This window comes from Manihot esculenta, chromosome 18 (assembly GCF_001659605.2).
Source record: "Manihot esculenta cultivar AM560-2 chromosome 18, M.esculenta_v8, whole genome shotgun sequence".
Taxonomy (NCBI): domain Eukaryota; kingdom Viridiplantae; phylum Streptophyta; class Magnoliopsida; order Malpighiales; family Euphorbiaceae; genus Manihot; species Manihot esculenta.
In genome coordinates, this window is record NC_035178.2 from 7,909,245 (window position 1) to 7,922,766 (window position 13,522).

The following is a 13,522-nucleotide window of genomic DNA, read 5'->3' on the forward strand; positions in this document are numbered from 1 at the left end:
TCTTACCGCCTGATAATTAGCAGCCCTAGCTGCGACTCTTCTCGCTTCTGTTTTATCTTCTAACAGCTTCCTGATCTCTAAGTATTCCAGATATGGAATCATCCAACTTTGCCCTTCTTTAATTTGCATTACAGTGGTGAATTTCTCAAAAGTAGGGATGTTAATATGTTGTATGTACACCTCATCTGAGAGCTGTTCCAATTCTTCCTCGGACAACCTGCTAAGTAGATCTGCCTCTTCATTTTCTTCCCTGGGTATCCTCTGATATTGTACAGCAATCCCCTGTTCACCGAGTTTGGCTTCCACAGCTCGTTCCTTGATCAAATACTTCTGCATGACGGGATCTCTTGCCTGATATGTCTTTGTTATTTGATTAATTACTAGCTGGGAATCACTGTTTATTTTGAGGTCAGTTGCCCCTACTTCTAACGCTATCTACATCCCATTTATGAGGGCTTCGTATTCGGCCATGTTATTAGATGTTGCGAACTCCAAGTGTAAGGCGTAGTAGACCCTGAATCCCTTTGGGCCTTTCAAAAGTATCTCTGCTCCACTGCCCTCGACACTGGATGCCTCATCTACAAAAAAGTTCCAGTTGAACTCTCGTGGTTGCTGGTCTCCGTCCCTTCCTTCAGTTGACCTCGGTAACCCCTCACCCTATTCCTGCTGTTCTAAATTGAAAGAGCATTCGGGTATAAAGTCAGCTAGAGCTTAGACTTTGATGATCGTCCAAGGTCAGTATACGAGGCAGTACATACTGATTTCTATTGAAACAGCCGAGGCCAAACTGGCCCAAATAACTTTTGGACCCACTTTCCACTTGGCCCAAAATGGTTAACCCAAGTTATTTAGTAGTTTTGTGCTAGCTATTATATTCACTTTCAATTCCTTATCCTCTCCCGATATGGGATGGATTTGCGACGCAAATCCATAAGCAAGCAGGTCACCGTTACACTCGATCCCGCTAAATTTGCAACGTCCTCGTTGCAACTGAATCGAGTACAATTGCTAACCAGGACTGAACCCTTGGGTATTGTGGTTCGCTAGTGTCTCGGGCGGCTCCACCTCGTCTCTCACGGGTAGCCCTTTCCTCGCAGGCCCACTAGCTCCGCACAATTTGTCTGACCCAGGGTGGCTCTGATACCAATTGAAACAGTCGGGCTTGAACTGGCCCAAATAACTTTTGGACCCACTTTCCACTTGGCCCAAAATGGTTAACCCAAGTTATTTAGTAGTTTTGTGCTAGCTATTATATTCACTTTCAATTCCTTATCCTCTCCCGATGTGGGACGGATTTGCGTCGCAAATCCGTAAGCAAGCAGGTCACCGTTACATCTACAGACCAAGCCAGCATCTGTCTCGAGGTTTTAGGTCTATGTAAAATTTTCTTCAGGGGCTGATCTGTCATTATAACTCCCTGGTGGCACTCTAGGTATACTCTGAATTTTCTCACTATTAGCAATAAGGCAAATGTCAGTTTTTCTATGTTCATGTATCTGATATCGGCATCTTTGAGCACTTTGTTGATATAAAAGACAGGTTTCTGCTCTCCCCCTTCTTCTCTCACCAGCACGGCACTTATGGCTTGTTCTAAGACTGCTAAGTATATTAAGAGTTCCTCCTCGGCTAGAAGGCTGCTAAGCACATGTGATGAATTGAGGTATTGCTTGAGATTTTTGAAAACCTCTTGGCAATCATCTGTCCATTTGAACTTTGGGACTTTCCTCAGTTTTTTGAAGAATGGCAGGCACCTTTCTGCAGACTTTGACATAAACGGTTGAATGCTACCACCCTTCCTGTGAGCTTCTACACATCCTTTACGCAGGTCGGCTCTGGCATTTTTAATATGGCTTCCACCTTTTTTGGGTTTGCCTCGATGCCTTTTCCACTAACCATGTAGCCTATGAACTTTCCTCCCTGATAAAGAAGGTGCATTTTTCCGGATTTAACCTCATTCTATACTGCTGTAGCATCCCAAATACTTCTTTTAGGTCAACCAAGTGCTGCTGGAAAGTTCGGCTCTTCACCACCATGTCATCAACATATACTTCTACTTTTCTCCCTATCTGGCCTTTAAAGATCTTGTTCATTAGTCGTTGATATGTTGCCCCTACATTTTTCAGCCCGAAGGGCATGTCCTTATAGCAGTAAGTCCCATCTTCGGTTATGAATGAGGTCTTCTCTTCGTCCGACCTGTCCATAGGTATTTGGTGATATCCAGACATAGCATCAAGAGACGACATATAATTGAAATTGACTGTAGAATCGACCATTTTATTTATATAGGGAAGGGGATAACAATCTTTGGGGTAGACCTGGTTCAGGTTAGTAAAATCTATACACATTCGGTATTTTTCGTTGGCCTTTTTAACTAACACAGGGTTAGATAACCACTGTGGATATATAACTTCCCTAATGAAACCAGCCTCCTCTAATTTCTAGACTTCTTCTCTGGTGGCATGTTGTTTCTCCTTCCCGAATACTCTCTTCTTTAACTTTATTGGCTTGGCTCCGAGGAGGACATTCAGCTTGTGTGTCATCACTTTAGAGTCTATCCTCGGCATGTCAGAAGGCTTCCAGACGAAACTCGAGGCATGTCCTCTGATAAGAGCCATCGCTGTCTCTTTCTTATTCTTGTCAAGGTTTGCGTTGATGCTGAAGACTTTGTTAGCTTCTTCTTCAGATAATAGGAATGTCTCTAGCTCATCAACGGGCTCCGTCCTGACTTCCTTCTTTTCATCCCGTACCTCCATGACTTCTGGATTCACTTCTTCAGCTGTTGTACTTGGCTCTGCCACTGTGCCCAGATACACTGCCTAGGCTTCCTCATGCCTCCCTCGGACTACCCCCACCACTGCCTCAGTCCGAAATTTTATGGTTAGGTACCGGATACTGGTTACTACTTTAAAATCATACAGCACCGGCCTTCCCAGAGTGGCGTTGTAGTTTAGGGGGGAGCTTCACCGTAAGAAAGATTGCATAGTGAGTGCACGACAAGGGTGGTTCTCCCAGTGTTAGGGCTACCTTTACCTTTCCTTCCACTGCCACAGGGGTTCTCCCTATCCCCTTGACCGGGGCTTGATCTCTAACTAGCTGCTCCTTCGGGATGTTTATCTGCTGAAAGACTCTGTAAGGTAGCAGGTTCACTTTACTCCTGTCGTCCCCTATGATCTTACAGACCCTAAAGTTGTGAATGACGGCCTCAATGACTAAGGCGTCGTCATGAGGCATCTGGATCCCGTGAGCATCTTCAGGAGAAAAAGAGATGGTCATCAAAGAGTGCTCCACTATCTGCAGGACTTCATTGTTGCTCCCCTCTCCACTTCGACTCTTCTTCTTTCCTCTTCTGCTCATTCGACCTCCAGTTCCTCCCACAATCATGTTAATGATCCCGCTGGAGCCATCATTCACAAGCCCTGCCCCCTGTCTGCGGGGTCTCTCCATTACCGTATTCTGCTGAGGCCTCTCTCCCTTCGGTTTTTTCATGAAATTCTGGAGGTGCCCCCTCTTGATGAGCCTTTTTATTTCATTTATTAGCTGGTAGCAACTGTTAGTATTGTGGCCGTATGTTCGGTGGTACTGGCAGTATTTGTCTGGATCCCTTCTGCTGGCTTCGGCTTTCATGGGTTTAGGCCACTGTATGAAGTCCTTGGCCTGCACTGCCATGAGTACCTCGGCTTTAGATACATTCAGAGGAGTGATTACCTCAGGGATCCGAGGCAGATATGCTCTCTGCTCTCTCCTATCCCAGGGCTGTCTATTCATCTCAGGCCCTCGATTCTACCTCTTCTCCTGCCTCTTAGGCCTTCTCTCCTCCATAGCCTTTCCCCTGTCTCCTACTTCCCTGGCGAATCTGCTAGTGGTTAAGTCGTCATCCTGCCTTATGTATTTTTCCACTCTCTTCATCAGTTCTGCCAGGGTGGTGGGTGGCTTTCTGCACAGCAACCCAAAAAATTCAGTGCATGTAATCCCCTTCTGCTTAGCCTCCACTGCCCTTGCTTCATCTAGCTCGGGGATTTACAAGGCCTTTGAGTTGAATATGGCCACGTACTCTCTTAGAGACTCGTTCCTCATATGTCGTACCGTCTCCAAGTAACTGGTCTTTCTCTCAGTTGGGACCCCTGCAATAAACCGGCTGATGAATATATTTGTCAGATCCATGAAGCTCTTAATGCTTCCTACCTCCAGACTGTTAAACCATGCCCGAGTTGGCACTGTGAGGGTAGTGGGGAAGGCTTTGCATATTAGGGCATCTGAGAGAGTTTGGAGCTCCATGAATATATTGTAGTTCAGGATGTGCTCCCTGGAGTTTTCTACACCATTATAGGCTGCTATCGGCGGCATCATGAACTTCTTAGAGATGGTCTCCTGCTATATCCACTTTGAAAAAGGTGAGGATGTGGGTAAGAGGGCCTGACTGTTGTCTCGTGCCCCCAGTTCAGCCAGGAGCTGTTCTTTCATCTTTTCCAACTTCTGATCCACATCTATTTCCTTCTATCTTGGCCTTTTTTCCAGGCGATATCCCCTCTCCAACTCTTCGCTTTCTATCCTTCTTGTTGGCTTAGCTGAATAGCTCTCAGCCTCATCATTTTTTATGAGCTCTCTTACCCTCCTGCCTTTGGCTATGACCGCAGGCTCATTTTCTCTATCATCCTCTCCACTCCTTTCGCCCATCCTCCGGCTACTTTATTGAGGGACTTGATAGTTGAAGATGGATTGGGGTTCAGGGGCATTGAAGCCTTCAGTTACAGAGGGTATGCTCAGTGGGGTGTTGAGGCCCCTCTGCTGCAATATTTGCCCCAACCAGTGGGCAGTTTTTTGGAGCTGAAGAGTCATAGTTTGCATCTCCTGGTCAGATAAGGTAGTTCTGGGTTTATTCCCTACCGAGCTTGGCGAGGGATTAAACAGTACAGGTGATTAGTTTGATGGGGTTGTGGGGTTAGAAATGAGAACTACTGACCTTCATGAATAGAACTTAGGTTGTTTGGGATGTTGGTGGTGTGATTTTCGTTATGGTTAGCCATGTGGATCTTAGTGGACGTTATGGAAATGGAAACTCCAGTGATGGAAAGATTTCATTTGTTCCTACAGACGGTGTCAATTGATGTTCTGAGATCAAGAGAAAATAGGATTTTTGAGTGTGTGTGTAAGTTTAGTCTGGAGAGGTCACGTTTCCCTCTTTTATTCCTTTTTCCTTTATCCTCTAGTGACACATAATCGACACCCTGATACTGTGCCACATGTCTCTGTCATGTAGAGCTGTACGTATAGGTGTACTTGCCTGCTCTCCTATTTTCCGTCACATCAGACGAGCTAAACTCTCTTCTGGCAGGTCCGGGTCCTTGATCAGTCCGACCTGCCTTAGGCGCGGATTGAATGGTGTATTGATGGATTAACCAGATTAGGTGGGCTCTAATGGGTTTTGGACCTATCTCCTTCTCCATAATTCGATCTTAGTCCGAATGTCAGAGATTCAACGGTCATCAAAACACATAATCATCCATCGTAAAACATTGCTTTTTATTCATGCAATCTTAGATTAATAGGACGGAAATGATTGATAAGATTTTTTATTTCTTTTTGGCAAAAGAAAAAGTGAAAGAGAGAGATAGAAAAACATGGATTGAAAATTTGCTAGGTCTAGATATAGCATGGTCATCAAACGATTGCTGCAGATTAAGATGAAGAATCTAAATTAATGATTAAGGAAGATAACTTTGTAAAGTAAACAAGATTAGATGTGATATGTATCTCAAATCTAAGAATTAATGACCATTAACCACGTGGGTCTTGACAATTATTACCCACCACGAATACTTTAGAAAATTAATAATAATAATAATAATAATAATAATAAAGAACTTTCATGTTAAATCCATTTGCTGGCCTTCCCAATGCTTAATTGCTAACCCTTTTTTCTTTGCTTTCCTAATAAATGCATATTGATAACTGATAATGATCTCATCTTCATTTAATTATTTCATATTTATATCCATTTTAATTAAAAAACTTTATATATATATAAATTAACACTCACGAATTTAATATAATAATAAATAAATCTGAATAATTTTAAAAGGTCTCAAATTTTACATCATCATTTCCGACTCCTAATTTCCAATTTTTATTAAAAAAAAAAATTAAAGTCTATATCCCATTTGATTGAGTACTGTAATATTGAGATATATCATGACATAAATAAATTTTATATTATTTTTTTAATTTACAGTCTATTTATATTGCTTTTTTAATTTTTTAAATTATTATTGAAACTACTTTATCAATGTATAGTAAATATGGATAGAAAATTTAAAAAAAAAAGTAATTAAATATTATATATTATCCAACAAAACTGGTGAAGTGAAGTAACCTGCAAGAATTTGATATTGTTATATACATTATTTTTGCGTTTGAATATGCATTGTTAAAAGTTAAAACAAACTCAATTATTCTTTATAAAAATAATTTAAGTATTTTTAGCTATTGCTTTCTGATTACGACACTTTAGCTACCTGTCTGCTCTTCCTTCTTCGCAGAACATCATCGTCCGTTTATTTAATTAATTACACAGTTAATTTTCGTAATTAACTTTCAAAGCAAATTTCAAATTGAATACCAAGAGTAACGACTCTCCTTATCACCTTCTGGATTAACTGAATACCATTTGTTAGTTCTATAACTAGTTTGATTTTATCTTTAATAATAAAAAGGAAGTTTTCTTCAAACTATATATCTTTCATGGGATAATCATAATAATTATATATTGAAATTATTAAAATGTAATATTTAAAAATTATAAAAAAATATATATAAATTTCTACTTTGTTTTTTCAAAAAAATATTTAATTTGAATGGCTAACCTTAAGAATAAAAATTAATATTGTTGCTAATGGAACTTTGTGGTTTTTAAGATAAAATAACCCCTGCATCTTTAGATATTCTTGTTCGGAATAAGTCCACAACATAATAGGCTACGGTCTGGTTTCAATGATCGCTCAAACATGTCGGTTCGAAGTCAGCTCAAGGTATATTTTAAAAGGTTTGACCAAGTAGATCTTAAGTTCAATAGAAAAAAGACTCGATTTCGCCCATCAGTTAAATCCACGAGCAATAAATAACCATATTCAAGATCTTGACAGAGAAAATGTAGAAAAAAATTAAATGACTCAACGGTAAGGGAGAGATCGTGCGTCCATATGTACGGTCTTGTATGACAATAATAAGGTACAATAGTAGGTGACGGTTAGACACAAGATGATAAAAAAGAAAAAAATAAGAGAACACACATGAAAAATAGAAACTAAACTCACTATCATACCAAAATTCTACCTTTTTCTAAATTTCAGATTATTAAATGCCTTAAAAAAATATGTATTTTTAATCCACTGAATCGGTGGTGGAGAATGTTATCATTTCCTTTTTATAAATGTTGTTCACCAGAAGATTATATCGATTAAGATTTGGGTTTTGTTTTGTAGGCCCTGACCTTGGGTGGATTTAGGCCCATCATTTATTTTATGGAGCTCAGCCTCCTTCAACTAGATTGGCTAAAAAACCTTTTTTTTTTTAATTTCAAAAATTAAAATTTTATTTTTAAAAACTTGCAAAAGAGAAAAAGGGATTGTACATTTTCATTTTGTTTATAGGTTTGCAAGTTAATTTATAAACTTATTTGTTTAATTAAAATTATTTAATTTAAATATATTATCTATAAATTAAAACTAATTAAAGGACATTTCTAAGGTAAAATACCATCTCTGTGGGCGGCTCTAGATTATTAAAATAAAAATTAAAATAAAAAAAACATTTCTAAGGTTGACTAAATAAATAAAATTAATAATCGAAAAAACTAATAGTTAAAAATTAATGTAATAAATAAAGATTAACCCAAATCTCAACCTGAAATGCCAACGTACAAAAGGACAAACAATTATTCAATAATTCTACTAATAACTAAAAGTAATAATTAATTGATTTTTTTATACTTTTAAAATATAAAAAATGGATAGGATTTTACATTTAAATCTTCTATTTATCATAATCTATTAACTGTATTTTGTTTTTATATCAATTTCGAATTAAAAAAAAAAAATACATAGATTGAATTGAAATGGGTATCCAGGGCTTTGGTGGACAAGAGTCCAAAAACTCAAATGAATGGATAAGGTAAGGGAAGGATGATAATGACTAAGCAATAATAAAAACTTGAATCCAGAAGATGGTTTCAGATTAATCAAATCTGTGGATTTCTCAATGCCCAATTCCACTATTTTTCTTCAAATTGCAAACAACCCCACAACTTTAAATTTCACTAATTCCATTGTGATACACAAAAATGCCCAATCATTTCTTGCCAACAAGGACTTTCTTCACTTTTGACTATCTCTTCCATTACCTTTAAATGTATTTTTTTAAAAAATAAAATAAAATAAAAAATTGGTCTTCCTATAGAATACGCGCTTTTGAAAATTCGCTTGCACGCTAAGTGAAGTTTTGACCCATTTAGATTTAAAAAACATATTGCTTACTAAATATTTATTTTTATTAAATATTTTCTAGGAATTTTTTTTTATTTTTTATAAAAAAAAAGTCGTTTATTTTAATTTTAAAATGTATCTTAAAAAGCTAAAAATCAGTGTCGTCTAATTTTAAATATTTTTAAATGTATTGAATTAAATTAATTAGTAAATTAACTTTTACACTATTTTTATTTAAAAATAAATTTAAATTATATTACAAATATCAAATTTTTTTTCAAATGAAAACTTAAATAAAGAGAGTAAAATTTGATATTTTTAGATTTATTCAAATATATTTACTATTAAATTAAATTTATGAGTACACAAATTTTAAATTTTTAAAATTATATTCAATTTATTTTTATTATTTCAACTGCATTAGAATTATAAAAAATATATATTTTTTTTTATTTTAAGAAATTAATTAATTTATTCTTCACTTCCTCTAAAGTTATAAATAAGACCTCAATTTCTCAGTTGAAGGGTGAGTTGGCCCTACCAACTACCAGTTCAAATTTTAATACATTTAAAATGCAATTTGGTTGAATAAGCAATTACGTTGATGTATCGTCACAAACACCCTGGACTCCACCATCAGTCTTCCTTTTTTCTTTTTTTTTTTTAATATATTGTTTTAGTTTTTGCAGATAAATTAAAAAAAAAAAATATATATATATATATATATATATATATATATATATTCATTATATAAATTTTAATATAAATACTTAATATAATATTTTTTATTTAATATAATAATTTTAATAATTATATTTTTTTATATGAGACGAAGTCCATATTAAAAGCGACCTTGTAATCAATAGCTTATTTGTAGGAAGAAAGTCAACAATTTTGTGGATAGCAACACATTATATGTACGGTAATTACCAGAAATGAAGGGTCAGGATTGAGTGATGGAATCGCAATAGTGTGCTGCGTTTGGACCGTAGAAGATTAGAACTCAGTCAGACACAGTTGGTATAAACATGCAGAAGACAAAGTAAAAGAAAATGCAGGGATGTTGAATTGAAAGCAAAGCAAAGCAAAGCAGCATTAGAAAGAGAAGAACAAGAATCAATCAGTTTGTTTTCCGGTACGGCCAAATAAGTTTCTTTCTCAAAGAAAATGTTTGCTCAGTTTCTCACTAGTTTTCCCTTTAATTTTCTTAGATTCCAGAAGATCAGATTTTCTTGGGTTGGAATTCTTCATTTTGATCAGATTCTTTATTCCACCTACTGGGTTTTTTTATGATTTGATTCTCTTATCTGGGTCTGGGTTATTTATTTTAATCATCTGGTAATTTTTTTTCTTTGTTTGGTTCAGCTTTCTCTATTTTGTTTTTTTCCTTTTTTGTTTGATTTGTTGCGCTTCAACCGACCTACCTAACCTCACAATCCAAGGGTTTCATATATTTTATTATTTTAAAGATGTCAGGATTACCTTCAATTACTGCTCTTTATAGTCAAAGGCTCAAAACCTATGCTTCCTTCAAAGCTAAACCTTAGGTTTACGTCTATCTGATGATCTCCTAAAATTGCAGGATAATCTGCTGATATTACCCTTGTTGCTTCTTCTTGAGGTTCTCCTAATTCAGGTGCCCATCTTATCATCGTAGGTTTTGATAATTTAGTTAACTTGGGTGTTTTTGTTTTGACCATTTTAGTGGATTGTTTTTCTCTGGATTTTCCGTGGATCTCATCTATATGTTGCAATTGCAACCTCAAAAGGCTTGGTTTTTGAGATCTCTGCGGTGTTTTGCTTAACAGATTGTTTCTGATTTCGAATTTTGATTGAACATAGCAGTCTTCATTTTATTGGAAACAGTTCTTCAAATAGTGTTTGTCTAAAGAAAATCATGCTTTTCGACCATTAAAGTTCTGGGGTTTCTCTGTTCTTATATTTAAGAGAATCTTCTTCTTCTGAATAAATGATGAAGCAGGATCTGTTTGGAACAACTGTGTGACTTTACAATTAATTAGGATTTTGTTAATGATATGATAGCCCATGCTTCATGCTTGTAGTCAAACTCTGTGTGTCTTCAGCTTGAACATGAAATCTTGCTTGTTAGGAATTTGTGGTCAATCAATCAAATAATTTCACATATTTTCCTGTAAAACGTTACTTGAATCAAGCACCCAACTTTTTTTTCCCTGGCTTATCAGAGAGCTTTTAAAAATTATATTTCTTTTCTTCTGAATATTTCCGAGTGTTGTTCTAGATATGTGCATATTAGAAGGTTCTCTTCTTCCACAAGTACAATTCATAATACTCTCCTCAAATCCTCCTTTATCCTTGTATGTTAATTTCTGGAAAGTCACATTCTCTCTCTCTTTCTCTCTCTCTCTCTCTCTCTCTCTCTTTCTCTCTCTCTCTCAAGACGTGTAGATTTACATCCACTTGCAACTGAAGTTTTCGATAGATGTTTCTGCAGTTGCATTGCTTTTGATGAATGCAAGCATACTAGAGAACAGTAGAGGGACTTCAACACCAGGTGGCTAATCTTGTATTAATAGTAGTTAATTATATGCTGTTTGGTGGTTTTCATGTTTGAAAAATATTAACGAGTTGTTTCCTTTCAAATCTACATGACTGATACAGGCCTTACAAAACATATCATACAACCTTCTCTGCAAGACTGAGTTAATTTAGAGAAATCATGTCATTAGTTAGACCTGCAGAGCTTTCTGCCACACCCTATCGAAACAATAAGCTCTACTCATTGAATGGGAGCAATGAGAATTCCGGCTTGTCCACCCAACTATTTGGATCTGATAAGCGAAAGACCATGTATATGGCTGATTCTTACTCTAGTGAGAGTTATGAGAAGTACTTCATTGACTCCCCGACTGAAGAAATAATACAGCCATCTAGTTCTAGCATTTCTGGGAATTCATTTCACCTACAAGATCCATCTTCTTACAAGCCAAGAATGGGCTCAGAGTCGTCCATCACGATTCAAGATCCCTACAACACTTTTGCATCAGTGAGACATCGTGGCGCCTACCAGTTAAATTCTGAATTGGATTATCAAAGCCCAGATACAGTGGACTATGATGCAGATGAGATGAGGTTAAAGCTTCAGGAACTCGAGAGAGCACTGCTAGACGATAATGGAGATGATGATGAGGATGACATGTTCGGAAATAGTCAAAGCATGGAAATTGACGGTGAATGGTCTGAACCAATCCAGAATGTGATGCTCCATGACTCACCCAAAGAGTCTTCATCTTCAGATTCTAACTTGAGTAGCATTAGCAGTACTAAAGAAGTGTCACAGTTATCTCCCCGGGCTCCCAAGCGATTGCTTTTTAATTGTGCTAATGCAATCGCAGAAGGAAATTTTGAGGCAGCTGATGCTTTAATAAATGAGCTCCGTCAGTTGGTTTCAATTCAAGGAGATCCTCCTCAGAGGATTGCAGCCTACATGGTGGAAGGTCTTGCAGCTCGTATGGCTTCCTCTGGAAAATATCTATATAAAGCTCTGAAATGCAAGGAGCCCCCCTCTTCAGATAGGCTTGCAGCTATGCAAATCCTCTTTGAGGTTTGCCCTTGTTTTAAATTTGGATTTATGGCAGCAAATGGGGCTATAATTGAGGCATCTAGAGGAGAAAAGAGAGTTCATATAATAGATTTTGACATAAACCAAGGGAGTCAATACATAACGCTAATACAAACACTTGCCAATCAACCAGGTAAGCCACCATACTTGAGGTTAACTGGGGTTGACGATCCTGAGTCAGTACAGCGTCCAATTGGTGGCCTGAAGATCGTTGGGCAAAGGCTTGAGAAGTTGGCAGAAGCACTTAAGGTGCCATTTGAATTTCATGCAGTGGCGTCTAAAACTTCACTCGTTAGTCCATCAATGCTAGATTGCAAGCCTGGAGAAGCACTTGTAGTGAATTTTGCTTTCCAGCTCCACCACATGCCTGATGAGAGTGTATCAACAGTAAATGAGAGAGACCAGCTTCTCCGAATGGTTAAGAGCCTAAATCCGAAACTCGTAACTGTAGTTGAACAAGACGTGAACACCAATACTGCCCCCTTTTTCCCAAGATTTGTGGAATCTTATAATTACTACTCTGCAGTGTTCGACTCCCTTGATGCAACTCTTCCAAGGGAAAGTCAGGACAGAGTGAATGTTGAAAAGCAGTGCCTAGCACGGGACATAGTAAACATAGTGGCGTGCGAGGGAGATGAAAGGATTGAGCGATATGAAGTTGCAGGAAAATGGAGAGCAAGGATGACGATGGCTGGCTTTGCTTCATGCGCAATGGGTCCTAATGTGGTGGATACAATTCGCAAACTCATAAAGCAATACTGTGATAGATACACATTGAAGGAAGAAATGGGTGCACTGCTTTTAGGGTGGGAAGACAAAAGCTTGATTGTTTCTTCAGCATGGAGGTGAACAGAATCATTTGTTTCTTTGGCGAGATCATACATTAGAACTTCACTTTTGTTTAGTTTCTGTATTCATATTTGGATCAAGATGCATGCTACTGTACGTTCTTATTAGACAAAACAAGGACTTCCAAGCGTTGTGCAAATCTTGTTAGATTAATGTAGGAACATTATCAAATGCTTTCATCTGTTGCTGCCTTGCACATTTTCTGTTTTTGTTTCATCTTTATTTTGTGATCGTTATTTGTTACAGATGTATTCCACTTACTTTCAGAATCTGCATCTGAGTTGATTTTGGAATGTTACTAGCTCCATATTTCCTTACCCTGGCATCTGCTTCCAGGCGTAGTGAAATACTGGAGCATGTCCACCATGGCAACATTATGTCAGAAGGTAGAAGTTCTGAACCATATGATGAATTTCGCCAAGGCCTAAAAGTTTCTTCAACCATATGTTGTCTTGAAAATGAACGAAGAGGGAACTATTTCATAATATGGCCATATGGGCTGCCTTCAGCATGACCTTCCCATTAACCTCCAGCGTTCCTTTACCAGATTTGGTCAAGAATCAGGCTAAACGATTTTTCCCCTTTTTTTTCCTCG

The 13,522-nt window shown here is 37.3% G+C and overlaps 1 protein-coding gene across 10 annotated transcripts; it reads left to right on the plus strand.

Moving 5' to 3' along the window:
• The first annotated feature begins 9,412 nt into the window (after positions 1-9,412).
• Positions 9,413-13,123, plus strand: LOC110606607 (scarecrow-like protein 1). 10 transcript variants are annotated; one of them, XM_043953436.1, is made up of 4 exons: positions 9,414-9,612; positions 10,060-10,113; positions 10,897-11,010; positions 11,118-13,123. In XM_043953436.1, the coding sequence occupies exon 4, from the start codon at positions 11,176-11,178 to the stop codon at positions 12,925-12,927; it is 1,752 nt and encodes a 583-aa protein (XP_043809371.1). In that variant the 5' UTR covers positions 9,414-9,612; positions 10,060-10,113; positions 10,897-11,010; positions 11,118-11,175; the 3' UTR covers positions 12,928-13,123. The 10 variants fall into 10 exon arrangements, with proteins under 10 accessions (XP_043809372.1, XP_043809371.1, XP_043809373.1 ...); XM_043953438.1 differs by having other exon boundaries at positions 10,905-11,010; XM_043953435.1 differs by having other exon boundaries at positions 10,939-11,010.
• Positions 13,124-13,522: the final 399 nt, after the last annotated feature.

What these genes read in the sequence shown, in the direction of transcription:
- LOC110606607 (XM_043953437.1), top strand. Translation starts at nt 11,176, where the DNA reads ATGTCATTAGTTAGACCTGCAGAGCTTTCTGCCACACCCTATCGAAAC.